Here is a 20,237-nt window from a genome sequence, read left to right on the forward strand (position 1 = left end):
TTTCCTTCCGACTCCCGACATATCTAAAAAAGGATTTTTTATTGTCCTTGACATGTGTAGCCAGGTGGAGTTTGGTTGCAGCCTTGGCTTTCCTGGTTTGCTCCCTACAGGTACGGATCAGTGCAAAGTAATCCTCCTTTGTGGTGATTTCTATCTTCCATCCTTTATAAGCCTCTCTTTTTTGGCTTAGGAGGTCCACGAGTTCCCTGCTGAGCCAACGGGGTTGCTGTGCCCTTTTGCTACCTCTCCTCCGAGATGGGATGGACATCTCTTGTGCCTCCAGGATCACTCCCTTAAGGAGAGACCACTCCTCTTGGACTTGTTTTCCTGCCGAGTCATGGTCCCTTAGTGCCTCTACAACAAGCCTCTTGAGCTTAAAAAAGTCAGTTTTCCTAAAGGCGAGGGCTTCTGCATTGCTGACTGACTTGCCAGCTTTGCGATGGCTAGTAAAAGTGATCAGCTTATGGTCACTGTCTCCCAGCTTTCCTTCGATCTTTAGTTTGCTGACTAGGTCATCCCCTTTAGCCAGTACCAAGTCTAGCAATGCTTTACCTCTTGTGGGTCCATAGACTTCTTGGGTCAGGTAAAGTTTGTCCACACTCGTGAGGAAGTTTTGCAACCATTTGGATTTGGCCAAGTGCTCTTCGCACGAGATGTCTGGGTAGCTGAAGTCTCCCATGACAACTATGCACCAAGAGCGTGTAGCCCCAGCCAGTTCCCTGGTGAATTCCTGGTCAATCTCTTGTTCCTGGTTAGGGGGTCTATAGTAGACTCCTACCATTGTGTCCCCTGTGCCACATTCCTCACGTATTTTAGCCCAGAGGGTCTCTAGTCACCCTCCTTGGGTGCCGATGTCAGCTTGCAGGGATGTGTAGCTGTCCTTGACATAGAGAGCTACACCTCCACCTCTTTTATCTGCATGATCTCTCCTATACAAGGTATAGTTATCTATACCTGTGGCCCAGCCATAGGTGGAGTCCCACCAAGTCTCCTTTATCCATATGAGATCGTAGTCTTTCTTGTTTAGTAGGAGGACCAGTTCCTCCTGTCTGTTCCCCAAGCTCCTGGCATTGGTGTAGAGACACATAAGTGTCCCATTGGGAGCCCTAGCATTCCTCACATTCCCAGGAGGACACCGTTCCAGGGCCAGGGTAGGAGTGGAATCCCTTAGGTGCCTTAGCCTGTTGGTTTTGTAACTGTTGCTTAGCGGGCTTGCTCTGGTGGTTGCCCACCCATCCCCCAGCGGGCTTAGTTTAAAGCCTGGTCGAGCAGATCAGCCATTCTGGCTGAGAAGAGCTTCCTCCCCAGTGAAGTGAGGTGGAGGCCGTCTCTTCCCAGCAGACTGCTGTCCCTCTCACCAGAGAGCAGACTGTGATCATGGAAGTCAAAGCCTTCACAGTGACACCAGCGCCACTGTCTTCAGTTGACTACCTCCCTCCTCAGTCCATGACCCCATAACCGGGAGGATAGAGGAAAAAAAATCACCTGCACCCAGTCCCCTATGCCCTGCTCCCAGAGCCCTGTAGCCATTCATGACCTGGCTGGGATTGCTCTGAGCCATGTCATTCATGCCCACATGGATAAGGAGCATAGGGTAGTGGTTGGAGGGCTGGATGCGGGCCCCCAGGAGGCAGCAGACCTCCTGGGCTAGGGGGTCAGGGTGGCAGATTGTCCCCTCAGTCCCCCTTAGGAGGGAGTCTCCCACAATGACCACTGTGTTTTTTCTTAGGGGACCTCTGCCACTGCTTTCTCTGTCACAGCAGTGGGCAGGATGAATTTAAGACAACCCTCAAGTAATTAGAAGCTATACAGGGAAAATTATAACAAACATAATTTTCCATATATATAATCTAATTATTGAGGGGTTGTGTTAAATTTGAAGCCTTCTTAGACTTGGGTAAATATGGTATGTTTACCTTTCCAGTGTTCTGTGACTCTGTCTGTCCTCTGTAAGTTCTTGGCAATAATCTCTAATGATTTTCAGCTAGTACCTTTGAAGGTGTAGTGTGAGTTTTTTTAGGCAATCCTGACTTGAACTTACCTGTTTTATGTATTTTTTCTAACTTGTTCTTTCCATATTCTGGCCTGCCCTCCTACTTTGTTTTTCTAAAATTAATTTTATAAAGTATCTGGTCACAATTTCCCCTTTTTTGTAGTGAAATGAGTGCACCTTCCTGAGGGAAGAGGACTTGATCTAAGTGAGTTATAGTATAACACCTCTGACACCTGCTGGCTTTGAAGACACAAAGGGATCTTGCTGAAGGTTTCTCATCTTGGTGATTCAGGAGTGTCTTTCAGTTGCAGCCTACTCCAAGGCATTTGTCCCAGTGACAGTGAAGCCTGAAGTAATGAAGATGTTGAATATTTCTGCCTTCTCTGCATCTTCTGATTACTCTCTTTTCCCATTTAGTAATGAACCTGTCCTTTCCTTGGTATTCCTCTTACTTCATATATGTTTATAGAACCTTTTCTTGTTGTCCCTTTTGTTCTCTGCTGATTTGAAATTCACTTTGCATCTGATCTATTAGATGTTTTCCCAATATGCTTTTGCTTTTCCTTTATATTCATCTTTAGTCATGTGCCCTTGTTTCCACTTCTTGTTTGATTCCTTTTTCATTTGTCAATTACTGAAAAACTCCTGCTGGAATCCATAATAGTCTCTTACTTTGTTTCCTTATCTTTCCTTAGCATTGAGATAGTTTCACCATTGTGCATTTAATATGCTGTTATTCAGTAACTGCCAGATCTCCTGCACTTATTCGTTTCAACAGATCCTACCTAACAGTTTATTTAACAATTTACCTACCAGTTAGTTTATTGAAGTCTGTTTTTTCTGAATTCCATTATCCTTATTCTGGTATTCTCACACATTCCTTTCCTTAGGATAGCAAACTCTGTCATTTTATGATCACTTTCATCCAAATTACCTTCCACTTTTTAGATTCTCAATCTATCTTCCTGTTAGTCAAATCTAATATCTACTGTCCTAGTAGACTACTCCATTTTTTGAAGGACTTTAAAGGTCCATGCCTTGCCATATCATTTTTCAACAGATACCAGGGTAGTTAAAATTCCCTGTTACAACCCAGTCCTGTCCTTTTGGTACATTTAATAGTTCTTCCTGAGAAGAGGAAGAGTATTGCTATGACATTACTTCTGTTTTGTCCTGTCCCTTTTTATAGGACATCAGTGTCAATGTTTGACCCTATCCTTCCATGATGAGCTATATGTAATGCATTACAGAATTTTCTTTTGCTGCATAACTTTACCAAATTTATTTTTACTTCTTCTATGTTGAGCAGAAGAGCAATGGATGGCCTTGTGAGCATGATTCTCACTTAGTTTTGTTTCCTGTTTTTGTGACTCAGAATAGTAATATGATCTCTTGCAATATAGCTCAAATGTAGCATCAGCATTTTTTACTGATCTGAGGTAGTTATTTTATGTTTCATCTGTATTTTCTGCTTTAGTTACCTATGGATTTTAAAGCCAGTGATACTACTTGAAAGTCATTAATGTTATTTTTCCTGGTTGCATTTAAGACTTTATCTGTTAACACAATATTGTCTGATCCCTACATTCACACATCACCCCGACTTTATGGATGACTAAAGCCTGCTGGTCATGGGGTCTTCAGTGTGACACCCTTTCTCCACAGAAATCTGTTTTATTGTCTACCGTCAACCTTAATTTTTGTTGTTGTTATTCTGGTTCCCTTTTTTTCCTATGCCTTCAAAGTTTTCACTGTTTAATGATCAGTTTTGAGCACATGCTATTCTTTTCACATTTTCAGAACTTGTTTTTGCATCTGCATCTTCACTTGGTATCTGTGTTTCTATTTATTTTTATCCTGTTGTACACTGCATCCAACATTTTGGCTGGGGATAGAAAAAGGTTATTTGTATTTTCTTATCAGGCTGCACATATGAATAGTAGTAGAAGCATACTTCCTATTGCATACTTTCTATTGGTAACATACTTCCCACTGGTACGTCTTTGCCTTCTTCTGCCAAAAGGTAGTTTAGATCCCTTTGTGTCTTTAAAGCCATAGATACTAAATATTAATTTACTAGACCTACCTAGCTTTAATCACTGGGCTTTTGTGAAATGACAGCAGAATCCAAAATATGTATTAAAGGTGACTACAGATCAAAGAATACATGCAGGTTTTTCCATCATTATGTTGAATTTATAATAATTATACAATCTTATATTTACTTCTAAAACTTAGCAAACTGGATATGTAAGCTGTTAAGAAAATGTGTCTGTTGCTTTTATAATGTCTTTTCTTATATGTCCTGCTGCTGCTATGTGATCTTTTAAATGTGCGGGTATTATATCTTAGCTTCTACATATATTTCACTAATTAAATTCCTTGATTAGGTGAAAATCTAGAGTCAAAACAAATTTTTCTTTGATAATGTTTTAGCAATAATTTTTGCATTCTTTCTGTACGCAGGAATATCTAAAATTTTTCAGATATAATTTTTGAGGTTGTTTGCTTAATTACATAAGAAGGTATAGCCATCAGTCATCCTTCTCCATATTGAAATAGCTGTAATAATGAAATACAACTATTACCAGTTGCCAATGGCAGCTGAATTATTCCTTATTTTCTACTGGTGACTGCATCCAAATACTAGGAGATACAGTACAAATAACTGCATCATATATTAACTGCATAAAAAAATGTGTGCACTGAACATGATTACTATGGAGCAATGTAGCCTAGATTTTACTCTGTAGTAAATTTATTCTTCAGTAGGGAGTGGACACATCACCAGCTCTCTGTCAATTGCTTGAAGTAGGCACAGTTATAGAACCTGGCCACCAGATGGCAGTAAGAGCCATTTTTCATTTGGCAAAGGACTTCCTTTGGATGCAATACACTAGGGGAGTGGGCACATGACAGTTTCTACATAGTATCTTTTGCATATAGCAACTTTACTGCATGCTTTTCTGTGGGTAACTTTTTCCTGGATTTGAATGATTTACTGTGTTGTAAAGCTGTGTCATGTGTGCACTTCACTTTTACTCTGCAGTAAAACTCTTGTGTGTCCATATCCAAAGAAAATAATAACGTTAAGATTGCAAATTGAAGCACTCAAAAGTTAGAAAATTCCAAAATTAAAGCTACCTATGCAACCTTTACTTAGGTACCCCTTGTACATACACATTGCAGTATAGACTTAAATTCCATAGACATGCTGTTTTTGCATAGGATCACTCTAAATTCAGAGGACTCAGACAAAAGCCTTAGTTTCTGGATCTCAATCAGGCTTAGCCAGAAGGTGGGCCCCAAACTGCCCAGACTGGGGAAGTTTATGCATGCACCAGTTCATAACTCTGGGCACTAAAGAGAACTTTGTACAGAACTTTGAAGTCAGTATCAATTCCTTGAGGATTAGTAAGCAGCTAAGAAGGATATTATGGATTGCATTTTGGATTTAGACTGTTCAACTCTACCCAAGTTTTAAGTCCATTATTGGTTCTAGCTCTCTGGCTAAATACACTTATTTCAACAGTTTTTTGGTCAACATATATTCACTGAGATTCCCTGTTTTTCACATTTTGTTATTGTGTTAGATAAGTGAGAACAACTAATTTCTTTTTTACTAGATAATATGTATGTACTTGAAATCTATGGGTCCCTATACATGAGCAGCAAGGCTGCTCCAACATGTTGTAACTCAATTAATCAAGTCTTCTGGAGCATTGTGATTATCATGCTCCAGCAGACTCCAGCATCTTCTGTATCAGCATCCCCCATACCTAAAAATAGTAGCAGGGATGCTTTAACTATAGCTTGTCAAAGAGCTTTAGTTAAAATGACCCTGCTGCCATTTTTAAGCCCAAGGATACTGATACACAAGATGCTCCAGGTGCTTTAATTAGAGCAGGTCTCCGAGCTGCTCTAATTAAGGCACAGCCCCCCTCCCCCTACTCCCAGAGCACGTGTATAAATGCCTTATGTCAAGCTTGATTTGGATGGTAATTGGAATTCAGTTTATGCAAAAACAGTATTTTAAATTGTTTTTTAGTTAAATAAAACTACCTTAAAATATGCTGGAATATAAAGGGGGAAGTAAATTTATCAGAGTGGCTAGGGACAGAAGTTACACATAAACTGGTTTAAGTGATCAGAAGCTGGTTTAAACCTCTAACAGAACATAAGTTCAGTGCACATAAACCAGTGTCAAAATGGCCAAAACTAATTTAAGATAAATATGGTTGAATGTAGTTCAAAGCAGTTTATGGACTTGTCTCTCAGACCCCTTCGTGAGTCAAGTTAAATCACAGTCCCGCAGTATTCCAGCATGCTTTGCAGGCCTGGGCTGGGCTGTGCTGTCTGCTTGACCAGAGCAGAGTTAGCTCCACCCCTCTGCTCCCTAGCTAGAGCAGTGATGCCTGGCTGACAAGAGGGTGGGTGTGCCGGGGACACAGCCCAGTTTGCCTGGTGAGAGCAAAACAGCCCCTGCCAGACTTTCACCCACTGGAATGGAGGGGGCAGGGGCATGGGACGGCTGGCTCAGGCAGAGGAGAATTAACCCCTGCCACCTCTCCTCTCCCACCAGCAGGGACCCCAGCTGGGGACTGCCTGGCTTTTCCCCCCTGCTCTTGGCTCAGCATGGCCCAGGATGCCCAGAGCCCCACTCCCAGTCAGAGGGTGATCCTACTGCACCCTCCCAGCCAGTGGAGCCAGGGTTTTGTGTGGGGCAGCCCAGGAGCAAAGGCCAAATTGGGGGGAGGGTGGGGAGCAAAATGGCCCCAAGCCCAGGTGGGGACATGCACAGAGGGATCACAGTTGCGGCGGCTCCATCCTGGATGTGAGCCCCACCAAGCAGAGGGACCTAGGCTAAGGTGGGGTGGGGGCAGCAGGGAAGGGCCTTGAGTATATCAGCATTAGCCTGGAGCAGAGCGGAGCAGAGCTGAGCCAAGCATGCAGCTGAGGGAGCAACTCTCGCCTGGTAGCCCCTTCTACTTGCTGGAGAGTGGTGCCTAGGCCTGTCCCAGCCCCTGCAGCAGTGCGCACAGTGTGGGCTCGCCCCATCACCCCCAAGCACTTTTACCTGCATCCCCCAGGCCACCAGGTGCCAAGCTGGGCATGCCCTGCTTACTGTTCCCTTATCCAGTGGTGGTGGTGCCCCATGTACCAAGTATGGGGTGCTACCCCTACAGCTTCCCCACCGCCAATGTCACCTGCCCGCCTGGTGGCTGACTGTAGTTTGGCAGCGCTTCCCTATTACAGCCACAGTGGACCCCTGACAGCAGCAGTGGTGGGGAAGTCATAGGCATAGTGCCAAAAGAAGTTTAGGCCACAAGATTCCTTTCCCTTTGGAAATAAAATTTTAGAAAATATATTCCTGGATATGGAAATAATACAGTAGGGCATGATTCACTTCTCAAATGCCATAGCTGCATTGGAGGACACAAAACTTTGCACCAAGTGTAGTCATTAGCCTCTATGTCCCTTGTCTTCTGGCCAGGACATCTTCACTGCCCTTTGTATACCCTTTAGAAATGAAAGTGGCCTGTGGTACAGAGTGAGATGTGAAGAAAGGAAGATACAAACCCTGGATTGCCATCACAGCATATCCCCTTCTAGTATGTGGGGAAAATGATTGATGTAGCATAGCCCTGTTACCTTCCTCTTGTCTATTTCCTCTGTCCTGAAGAGGCTTTCTGTAGAGATTAGAGAACCTTGTACATTGATGGTTGAGAACATCCTTCAGCACAAAGCAGGGATATTCTATGCGTGGATGGTCGTTTGTTCATGCACCGATCTCAAGGTGCCGCACCTGTGTCAGCAGAAAGGGTTTTGAACTTCCTGATCAGTTTTTTCCATTATCCTATAGTTTTGACTGCAACCAGCTACATGTTTTTAAATATTACTGCACTGTATCCATGCAGTTTAAATCTGTGGTAGTTAACAAGTGTTTGTTAATATGTTTTAAAATGCCACCTATAATAGTTGTCTAGTTATCCCCTTACTGATACATGAAAGTTGAAGTAGGGTTCAAGTGTTGTTGTAGCTGTGATGGTCCAGGAAATGTCTAAAAGGCAAGGATTTTTTGTGATATCTTTTATTGGACCAACTGTATAGTTAGGAGAGCTGTTGAACAAGTTTCAGACATCTGTTGACCTTGTGAGGTCCTTTCCAGCCCTACAGTCTGATGAGCCTAAATGCCCTTTCTTAACTCATGAAAGTTGAAATAATTCTTAACAACCACCATTTCTGGCACAGGAGGGAAAATTGCTTATCCTCTAATATGTGTCTGTACAGCAGGCTAATTTCTGTACTGATTTAAACCCAATGCACCCCCATGCTATGTTGCATGGTATGTAAACCAGAGTAGAAGTTTCTCTGATGGGTTATGTCTAGACTGAGTTGCACCAGTGAAGATCTGGAGTCAGCATTTGGATTTCACCGGCATAGGTCTGGATGTACAGTGGTGTAGCTAATCAAAATCTGGGCTATTTTCTGTTTATAAACAACTAAACTTGGAGCCAGTCCAGCTTCCATTGAAATGAGCGGTAGTTCTGCCACAGGCTTTGGGCAAATGACCTACTTTCAAATGGAGAGCATGCATTTGTCCATTTAAGATTTGTACATGTAAAAATTGAGCAACAATATTCTAATCTTATGCCCTCTACATATACAAACACTACAGTTAGCCCAATCGTTTATCCATGAAACTGCTTTGTCACTTGATACCAGTCTACTAGCCACATTATTTCTTCTGAAGGGGTTGCCTTGATTCTGACCAGCTTCTGGAAACAGGGCCTTAGATTTTAATTATTCTTTATGTTATGTTATCAACTGAACCATCTTTTTCTTTATGGCTAGACCTAGAAGATATTTTATTTTTGGATTTCAAACCATGTGTCCTGGGTACTTTGTTTTAACAACTGTAAGAAAAGATTACTCAGCAGAAAGAAGAGTTTTCCAAATAAAAAAGAATCATCTTCTAAGACAGCCATTACATTCCTGTGGTGATACAGTAGTGACTTTGTAACTACATCCTGAGTATGCTTGCATGTTCTGAAATTAAAATAAATATTTTGCTTACTAGGTAATATAGATACGGGCCTTGATTTGATACCTGAAGACCTGTTGTGTGTGGCTGTGCTTTTAGTAACAGCTTTAAACAGTTTTTTGGCTTAACTAATTATTGTCTGTTTATTCACCTATCCTCAAAACAGGCTATAAGCAACCATAAAGAGAGAAGACTTTCTTATTACAGTTATTAAATTAGACAAATAAATTAGAAATTTAGAATATTTAATTAGAATATTTAGAACATTTAATTAAAATAAAAGAGAATTCAATTTTAAAATATGATTTCCATAATTTTTTTCTACCACATCTTTTTCAAAAAATAATTGGTTTTATTCTCCCCCTAATCTATATATTGTCAGCTCCTTTTCTATTCATAGTCCTAGAGTATGCCAACTTTCTTTTAATTCTTGATGTTCCCCATGTGAGCACTGGGATTTGGAAAAGGGAAGTTTTTCCACATTTAGAGAACCCCTCCCCCTTTATTTTGGCAGGAATTTCTTCAGTCGCCCACAATGGTTACATCTTCAATTTCAGCCTGGTCTTCTAAGTACACTTGAAGCAAGACATCATATATTTGCCTTCCAAAATGCAGGATCAAAACCCTAGGTTTAAAGACCAAGGCTCTTAGGCCTTTCTACTGATAAAGGTCTTGTCTAGGCCTTTTTAAAATGAGCGTGTTCATAAAGCCTGTTTCAGAATATGCAGCTGTCTCACGTCATGGACAACATGTGCTCTTGAGACTTACAGGGAGCCAATACCTATCCATCCTAGTTATTAATGTTTATTTTCTGCTGTGATGAAGACAGTGGTTGCCAACTCCTCATTTAGCTGGTTGTCTTAAATGTATTGATAACAGTTCTTTCCTAGGAGATGCCTCTGCCTGCATAGTAGTCCTGGGCCACATTAAGAAAGAAAGAGAAGAGGAGCAAAATAATTAGTCTGTGGGCCTTCAATTTCCTTAGAATCTGAGAACGACCACCTGAAACTATCTTGGTCTGAGACTGAGATATGATTTTTTAAAAACAGTGCTGAAGAGTTTTTATTAATCTCAGAACCCAGTTTGTAACTGGGTATTTTGCCTCATCACTTCACATGATTCCTGGGACTGTACATGTGAGGTAAGCCCTTGTGAGCAAATGAGCCACTCTTTCTTGAAAAATGATCAAATCATAGGCAACTGGTATGGGGTGCGCAGAGATGCATGTGCTCCCCGATGGCTGACACCAGTGCTGTCGGCAGGGCTAGTGCCCCCATGACAGGGCTGTGGCTGTCGGCGGCTTCTGCAGATGCTCCCCCCCAGATTCAGGAGGCACCAGTCACTCATGGATAAAATTACAGTTACCAGCATGAGAAACGTCTCAAAATTCAGTTACTACCATAGTGTTAGACCCCTTTTTAAGGAGCTCCACGTAATGTGATAAAAAAGCCCTTGACTTTTTTGTCACGCTACTTCAGGGATGGGCAATTATTTCAGCTGCAGGGCCACTTACCAAGTTTTGGTGAGCTGTCGAGGGCTGCAAACGTAAAATATTTTAGAAGATATCATTTTAACAAATTACAAAAAATAAGTATACTAAAAATTAAATATCTACTATATTTTAATATTATTTCAAAAAATAAGTTTTGTTCTGATTTATGTTTTTCTGAGTAGCATGTATAGAGGGGATTACCCCAAATAAAGCCTAACTCTTACATATTATATAGGAGGGAGAGGGGACTGGGTGTGTGGGTCTGTATACAGGGGTGCATGTGGGGGATGGGTGTGCATGTGTGTGGCTGGGGGCTAGCTACCTGCTAGGTCCCAGGAGCCTGCCAGGGGTGGGGGGAGGGAGGGGAGCCAGGGGGCACATGCAGCAGAGGTCAACAAGGTGGGGCTGGTGCTGATGCTTTCCTCCCCCTGCCCAGCATCTGGCTGGCAGCTGCCGCCATGGCACTCCACGTGGGGCTGAGCCCCACCCATTGCCACCTGGGCCAGCCTGCACTGTGCTCCCACCTGCACCCACTGGACAGTTTTGACTCCAGATAGTGCACATAGCTTCCTGGTGGGGCTGCTCCTGGTGCAACTGCAGCTGCCCAGGTGCTGCTTGGCTCCCTTCACCTCCTGTGGCTCCTCCTGCCCCTGCTGTGCTGCTCCAGGTAGAGGGGGAGAAGCTGTAGCTGGGCAGCTCCTGCTTCAGTGTGCAGGGCTATGGCTCCAGCTTCAACCTGCCTTCCACCCACTTCACCCGCCTGGCACAATGAGCAGCCAAGGTGGCCAATTAGGAGCAACCTGCTGGTGGCCGAGTGGGTTGAAAGCCACCAGGAGATGAAGCTGGAGAAGGAGGTGCTGAAGGTGGGGGAAATGAACAGTACCCAGGCGGCTGCAAACACACCGGGAGCAGTCCTGCTGGCTGCCCTGGGCAGCAGCAGGTGGGGCTCAGCTCCATGTAGACTGTAGCTGGGGAAGCTGCAGGCCCGTGAATTTGCACACTGGATCCAGCCCTCAGGTCGTATTTTGCCCAACCCTGCACTACTTGGATGTTACATTTAGACACTGGTTTTGACCAGGAGGCAGGGCAGCAACAGAAGCATTTCACTCCATTCAGTATGAGCACACATGGGCCAATGATGGAGAATTTGATGCTTTATTAATTTGGTTAATAAGTTATTTTATTCAGCTTAGGCAAATAGATAAAAACAATTTATTTTCTGTTTCTCATGTAGTCGGACAAGGCTGCAATATAAACATTGTAGGGGAAGATTTTGATTCAGAGAAAAACTCTCTGTATTTTAGTTAGTGCAGATGTTCACTGTATTTTTCAAAATTCATTAAATTATTTCATATGCATCTCATTTACCCCCAAGCCCAATCAACTATAAATGATCTAATTGTCTTGCTGTACATTTTATTTACAGTTTTACATGCAGTCTGTCACCAAACTACATCATTATCTAAAAATCCCTGGGTGCAAAGCCAAATACAAAACCTTTGCAATGGAGAGATCCCACCAAGATGCTAAGCAAGAGCTGAAAGGAGCATAAGTTCTGTGCTGACCCTCTGCAGCGGGGTGAATTTTAACCATTAAATGAGAGCTCAGTGTTCCATTAACATTGTCTGCAAGCAAAGGATTTTCAGTTGTTATTTTTAAACTGATTTGACAGCCAGTCAATGCTCTCACTTACCAAATACTCTTAGGAAAGTGAGGGATGACATTTAATGCAAGGTAACAACATTTGAGGACATGAGGGAATTGCAGGCATCATGAATTGGCCTTGCATTCATGATTACACACTAGCTATCTTATTCATTGTCATGGCCAAGTTCTTGTCCTTCGCAGTGTCTCACAGGGTCACATGGAGAGCTGACTTTTCATATTGGTCATGATCAGTATTTTGAAAAGAGCTCTTGACACAGAACAATCCTGTTTTGATTAGGTTAGCTTCGCTAGGTGATTTACAAGGCTGAATAATATCACTGCTCCTTTTGGCCTGAGGTGTTGGTGTTTTGTGAATTGTATGTCATAGAAGGAGAAATTGAAAATGGGCAGGTATTTCTGATGCAAAATTATTGATTTACAAAAAAATGTACACAGCTTTCTTCCCCTGAACACAATACAAATTAAAAATTGGGAGGCAGTGTCTTTGCTCACAGGTCCAAACTTCTTTCCAGCTAGACCTCTGCCCATGAAGTGTTTCTCTCATTACGTCTTTCCAGTATCTTCTTTTGGATGCTTCTGAGTACTGCTGCTTACCAACACATGCCTTCCTCTATCTATCAGTCTCCAGCAAAACTTTATCCCGTAGCTCAGATTCTGACTGGTTTTCCATGTGGCCTTCATTTTGGGCAGTAAATGCAATTGCTTCAACTTTCTTACTCCAGCAAGTAGCTTAACTACAGCTGTCACACCTGCCAGCTTCCATGAAGTTTCACCATCATAACAGTAGTGTTATATTCCCATATTGTACAAAATTGAATTATTCAAGAGAATGCTGAAGCAAACTGGAAATAATGAAAGCAAGTAAATAGGTCACAGTTACTATTAATTAGTTGCTTTGTTATAGAAATATATTTAGTCTTCAGGGAAATAGCAACAAAGATGAGAATCCAAATAACAAGACAGGATACTTTGCCTTGTAACAATTATTTTATGCTTCCATTTTGCTTTCCATCTTAAGCTCAGTGGAAGGAGGAGGTATCCAGTACCTTGCTAGGTGTCTAGTATTGAGTTATTTAACATCCTCATTAATGATCCAGAATGGGGCTGTCCAGCTGGCAGCCCACGGGCCTCATGCAGCCTAAAAGGGATTATAATGTGACCACATGCTTATCCCATTCTCTTGAGGCAGTGGTAGCTGGGGTCTCCAGGCTCCCCCTCCCTCTTCCAGCTTTTATTCCTGCCCCAACTCCTGGAGTCAGGACAATGCATCAGGAGGGGGCCACACTGCCCATGTGGCATGGGAGGGTTCTGCGGAGATGGGATGGGAGCCAGGCTGCCCCTGCTGCACATGCAGCAGAGGGAGCTGGGTTGTACGTATAGCAGGGAAGAGCTGAGCTGCACACATGCTGAAAAGGAGCTGGGCTACACGTGCAGTGGGGTGGGATCAAGGGGGTGGCACCCACAGTGTGTGGCTCATAGGTGTGCAAAAGAGAAACATAAAAGTTAATCTGCTAAGTGGCACAGGGGCATGTCAGGGATAGAACCAGCGGTATGGTCACTGCACCCAGTATACACATGTACTGGACTACAGTCCAGCCTTTACGCAGCTGTGAGAGTTGGGCCTGTCTGCACGTGAAGTTATTTTGGTCTAGCTATTATGCTTGAAATTATATCACACTTTAATCTAACTATAGACACCCCCTAAATTAGAGCAACTCCTGGGGCGCTCTACCTTACGTTGCAGGCACCCAAGGTTCATAGAATCATAGAAGTAGGGTCGGAAGGGACCTTGTAGATCTTCAAGTCCAACCCCCCCACCTGGGCAGGAGAAAAACTGGGCTCAAATGACTCCAGCCAGGTAGGCATCAAGCCTCTTCTTAAAGACCCCCAGGGTAGGAGCCAGCACCACTTCCCTTGGAAGTTGGTTCCAGATCCTAGCCGCCCTGACTGTGAAGTAGTTCTTACGGGTGACTAATCTAAACCTACTCTCCAGCAACTTGTAGCCGTTATTCCTTGTTATGCCAGGGGGCGCTAGGGGAAACAAGGTCTCTCCCAAACCCTTCTGGTCCCCCCTAGTGAGTTTATAGACGGTCACCAGGTCCCTCCTCAGCCTTCTCTTGTGAAGGCTGAACAGGTTCAGTCCCGCAGTCTCTCATTGTAGGGTCTGCCCTGTTGTCCACGGATCATGCGGATGGCCCTCCTCTGGACCCTCTCCATGTTGTCCACTTCCCTCTTGAAATGGGGCGCACAGAACTGGACACAGTACTCCAGCTGTGGCCTGACCAGTGTCACGTAGAGGGGGAGGATCACCTCCTTGGCCCTACTTGAGATGCACCTGTGGATGCACGACAAGGTCCGGTTAGCCCTGCCAACCGTGACCTCGCATTGTCAGCCCATGTTCATCTTGGAGTCAATAATGACTCCAAGATCCCTTTCTGCCTCCGTGCTCTCAAGAAGGGAGTTTCCCATCTTATAAGTGTGCTGCTGGTTACTACTGCCCAAGTGCAGCACCCTGCACTTGTTGGTATTGAAACGCATCCTGTTTTTGTTAGCCCACCCCTGCAACCTATCCAGGCCCCTCCGTACTAGCGTGCTCACCTCACCCCAAATTTTGGTATCATCAGCAAATTTAAACAGGCTGCTTTTCACCCTGTCGTCCAAGTCGCTGATGAAGAAATTGAACAGCGCGGGCCCAAGGACTGAGCCCTGGGGGACTCCACTGCCCACTTCCCCCCAGGTCGAATATGACCCATCCACCACCACCCTCTGAGTACGACCCTTCAGCCAATCTGCAATCCATCTGACTGTGTAGGCATCAATGCCACAGTTGCCTAGTTTTTTAATGAGGATGGGGTGGGAGACGGTGTCAAAGGCCTTGCTGAAGTCCAGAAAGACTACGTCCATGGCGACACCTGCATCCAATGCTTTTGTGACCTGATCATAAAAGGCAGTCAGGTTGGTCTGACATGACCTGCCCCTAATGAAACTGTGCTGGTTGCCCTTGAGCATCATCCCTGAAGCCAGCCCATCGCAGATGTGCTCCTTGATGATCTTCTCAAAGAGTTTCCCTAGGATTAAGGTAAGACTGATGGGCCTATAGTTTCCAGGGTCCTCCCTCCTCCCTTTTTTAAAGATGGGGACCACGTTGTAAAGGTATCCTAAAGCAACATGTCTTCTGTTGTCCAGCACAGTGCCTTTAGAGTTGTATATATTTCTAGAGATGAGGTGCAGAATCTGACTCTTGGTCTCGAGGCCCTTCATGCTTCTCAGGCACTGTTCAGATATTTTGTAAAGGAATGTGTACAGATCTAGAACCTACCATTTGGAAGAAAGCATAATGTCTCTTAGTGGGAGTATAACAAAGAGCACTGAGCATCACTGAGGTAGGATCTTGGAAACTAGGATAACTATGAGAAAATTCAGCTAAAATACTCCTACAAAGGAACATTCAAAAAGGAATTGTATAATTCAACCAAGGAGGGGTAAGAGGCAACAAATTTAGTAGATTCCTGTGCTCTCTTTCCCTTTCTTTGTCTTATTGCTCATTAATGTCCCAGCAGGAAGGAATGGCCAGGTCCCCTTTTGCCCAAGGCCTTGTGTACTGCCAATGGCCCACAGATAATGTTGGAGAGCTAGCCAAGACAAGGTGCAATTGTACAGCCAGGCCCTGATCCAGATATGTGGGGGGAGGAGGTTTGGCCGAGCCCCAACTTAGCCATGCAGGGGGAGAGGAGGCATCACCTCGCCCCAACCCAGCCTCATGGAGCGGGAATGTGTGGCCTGGCACCACGAGGGGAGAGCTGGTTGTATGGGAAGCATGGCCTGATCCTGATCTTGCCAGGCTGGGGAAAGAAGGAGTAGTTCAACCCTGACCAAGTCACACAGGGCTTGGGTATTTGTCAGCAGGGGAAGGGTGACAGTATTGCTACTGCTTCCCTGCTGCCAAATTTCCTGATCCATGAGGATCCCCATGGGGCAATTACCATGGTTCTGTGGACCAGATTTGGCCCATGTGCCAGGGATTGAGCACCCCGGTGTAGAAATAGCACAGGCCAGACATATGGATGGAGAGAAAAATTGCACTAGCTGTTTCAACTTGAGTTTGCCCTATCTGATGTTTATTACTGCTAAGCCACAGAGTATCAGTACTTGTGAACAAGTATGGTAATAATCCTTTCCACCACAAAGAAGGGTTCTCCTCTCCTCTCTTTCCAATTCTGCTGAAAAGATTTCTAGACAGTGCTGAGGAGGAGTTTGCAATCATGTCCTTGGGCCAGAGTACAGGCCAGTTTTAACATCTGGTTTTTACTTGAGGAGTTGTAGATGGTCTTTGTGGAGGTCTTCAGAGGCAGTACTGCAGCCAGATCCCTGCTCAAAGGCTTCCCCTGGTGGCTGAAGGGGCTATTGCACTTTATACATGGCTTTGCTCAGTATAATACCCTATAGTGCAGTGTAGAGTGAGGCAGATAACAGTACAGTTTGCCTGCGGTGCTTCCAGGCCATGTCCCGTTTGCAGTATGTGCAGCCAACAGTTCTTCCTCAATTGCAGGTTTATTGAAGTATTCCACTGCCTGATACAGAGTAGCCCTTAACTTTGTGCAGAACAGATCTCTAAGAGTATAACTGATGGTCACAAGTCTGATACAAGAGGTATTTCTATACTCTAGATTAAATGGAGCCCTAAAAATATGTAATGATATACAGAGGGGGTGATCTTACCATACATGCTGAAATGTATCACTGTTACCTAATTGCCCGTAATATGATTCAGCATATGTCTAATATTGGTGAACTGTAGCCATGAGCTCTTTCCTACTGTTCTTTTGGTTTTTTATGTTAGCTAATACTTTGAAAGATGTTACTGTTATTCCCCAATCACTTCCAGAAATTTATTTTGAGAGCTGACCAACTCTGATTATCCAACTGGGCCAAGATTTTAAGTTATGACTCAAACATTTCTGGAACTTATACTGATGGAAAATCCATGGTGTGTCTTTTGCTTTCCTCCCTGGACTTACCACCACCAACACAGGACAGATCAAGAAACTGAGTTTAACATCTGGAACAGGCCCTATCACACAGTTCGTACCACACTATCAGAAATAGAAACTGAACCAGGGAACTTTGCAATATGCAGCTTAGAAATCATGGATAGCTTTATAAACACGCTTTGTTATATATTATTCTGTAAATTTTTTTGCCATTCTGGATAGGAAAGTATTGTAGCATCATATCTTCAGTTAGTATAAATTAGCTTAGTCGACGAATCATTAGCTTCTGGCAACATACAAATGTACATTTCTAAAAAAACATTTAAAAAGCTTTAGAAGTATTTGTGAGGTTGATATGTCTCACCTGATTCTCTGGCACTCATTTAACTGCTATTTAAAAGCACCATCTGTTCACATTGACAAATATTGTTGGTAACTTGGGGCCCCGAGTCTCTGTTTAGCCCTTGAGTGCACACATGTCAACAACTCTTTCCCTAGTAAAACTCATATTTGGCAGAAAATTCTCTTCCATTTTTAAGGTAGAGGGGATGAAAATAGCATGAAGAAGTATCTGGTATTTGTGGGAAAACACAGTATTTGTCTTACTTTACCCCACCACCCTTCTCCAGCCTCAAATGTGGGTTTTGTTTTATATTTTTATATTTTGGATGCTGAAAGATAGTACTTTTAATTCTTAACAAGGTAGCAATTCTGGTCATTGAGAGTGATTCACCTGTCATGAGCCTTCTGGTAGCAGTTTTGTTAGGGTGTCTTATATATTACCCAGTGCTTGACCTGGCAGCCAATTTTACCACCTGTAAACAACTACTGATATGATGTAGAATAATTTGTGTTTCGCTAAATCATTTAGATTTTGTGTTGTATTGTAAAAAAAAAGAAATAGCACATTGCTAGAACCTGGGAACCATTTTTTTTTTAACAGGATATCACTCAGGGCAGTATTTTAATGTTGCATGCATGCCTTACCTTTTAGTTTTGTGGAAGTTATTCACATCCTACCACAAATTTGTGTTCCTACCTGTGCCATTCCTGTTTTGGGACATAAAATAAGAATTACCTGGCAATGGTAGCTATTACTGAATAACAAATACAGTCAACCTCAGGCAGGGTTACACTGTGCTTGGTACACATGGAGTCAGATTCTCACATTGAGAAAATGTCAACACTGGGATTTTTTTGCATCAGGGTAGGTTCATCTGTATAAACTACTAAAGACATGGCACTGTGGAGAAGGGTGCATTTTACACTATTGCAGTATGTCTATACCTATTTGTACTGGTGGGCCTAAATCTCTGGCTCAGGTCTCTTTCTTCCTACCCTCCCCAAAACCCTCTTGCATAGACAAGCCAGAGAAATGTCTTATTTGATAAATATTCAGTTGACTTGGGAGGCACGTAAAGTCAATTGGTTTACTTGACAAACAAAGTGCTATTCAGTGTGTGAGTAAGAATAGTAGCATCTGGGTTTAATAGCAAGCCTTCTTCCACCATGTATTACTGTATGGAACAGTGAGCATGGAGTTTATGAGGTGCCAATAAAGATTGAAGGCATTCTTTTTTATTAGGTTTCATCAGTGCAACTCCACAAATGCATAAACTAGGATGAGTTGTTTAGATTCAAACATGTTGATTAACTCAGACCTGTTATAATTAAGAGTATGGAAGCACAAAGATAAGAAATTATTAGAACTGTGAAGAGAAGTCAAGTATTTTGGCATCCAAGTCACTCACACAAAAATTCCAAATAGCTTAAATGTTATAGTCTGTATTCTTTTTTTTAGTCTTGGAAGAACTGGAGCAGACTATCTTTTCCAGATATGGAACAACTTCAGAGCAGAAAAATCTCCATACTGCAGAATGGGTAAGTACTACCTGACTTTAAGTTAATTGTATGTGCCTATACATTTCCAGATATTTAATACAGTTTTGAGGTAGGCTTCCAGAAGAGAAAGCTTCTATTTTGTAGTTGAAATTAGTGCCTGTAGTTCAACATGAGTAGTTGCATATTTAACTACCAACTCTGGTCCCCTGTCATCTAATTTAGAGGTGCAGTTTTTCAGGTGTTCTGTGAATCTTCACCTTGGGGTGCAAAATATAGTTTCAAATTACATATAGGGAAGCCAGGCCTCAAACCAGATTAAAAAATTGCCTCTTAATCACCTGGATATCTATAACTTATAATGAGTGAGGAGGATGTGTACTGTGTTGCATTTATTCTTATTTCCAACATATAATTTTATTTGAGAGCTTGTAGCACTGTATAGAATTAAGTTTGCCTAGTAGTTTTACATTTTAAAGAAGTTTGCTTTCAGTAAATAAATGGTACTGAAATGCACTAGCAAAATGTGTAGGTCACAGCCCATTCTAGTGGATGTGCCACAGAGGATCACTCCGTCCACCAGTCAAGCCCAGTTCATATTGACTGAGTTGGTGGTCAGTACAGCTCTGCGTGGGCAAAATTCTGTTTTCTCCATACATTTCAAAGATGTTACTTCCAAGAAGTTAATTAACTAAAATTAAAGAACAGTCACAATCAGATGTCTGTGCCTTAAGGAAGCCTGTGTCTTGTGCATAAGGTTAGGTAGGCCTACATGAATACTTTTAATTTTTGTTTTAGCTAATCAAATGAAAAAATCTTTTCTTCAGATCAAGCTAGAATGGAAACAGAGCAAACCAAAATGAAATAGAGTTATGCTAGAAATCCCATGAACTTTCATAGTGGGACTTATGAACAATTTTGTTTCTGTTTCACACATTTTTAACAAAAACAGCTGAACTGAAGGCACTGTGAGATGCCATATATAAAATCAGAGGTGCAGGTTTTTTCCCTTTTTACTAATAGCCTGGTGTTTAGAGCACTCATCTAGGATGTGGGAGACAGACTCTATTCCTCCATGACCTGAGGAGATTTTCATAGTTGTTTCATAGTTGGTAGGGTTGGAAGGGACCTGAGAAAATCATCAAGTCTGACCCCCTGCCATGGCAGGAAAGAGTACTGGGGTCAAACGACCCCAGCAAGGTGTTCATC

General features: G+C 42.9%; 1 protein-coding gene across 4 annotated transcripts in view; it reads left to right on the top strand.

The window, feature by feature from the left end:
• Positions 1-20,237, top strand: part of ANO6 (anoctamin 6) — a 160,240-nt gene that overhangs the window by 50,642 nt on the left and 89,361 nt on the right. For all 4 annotated transcript variants that reach the window (XM_019514613.1, XM_019514616.1, XM_019514614.1 and 1 more), the window contains exon 2: positions 18,991-19,070. In XM_019514613.1, the coding sequence (XP_019370158.1) occupies positions 18,991-19,070 (80 nt within the window). The remainder of the gene's footprint in view (positions 1-18,990; positions 19,071-20,237) is intronic.

The sequence above is a fragment of the Gavialis gangeticus genome, unplaced genomic scaffold, assembly GCF_001723915.1.
Source record: "Gavialis gangeticus isolate Ggan-Ray unplaced genomic scaffold, GavGan_comp1, whole genome shotgun sequence".
NCBI lineage: Eukaryota > Metazoa > Chordata > Crocodylia > Gavialidae > Gavialis > Gavialis gangeticus.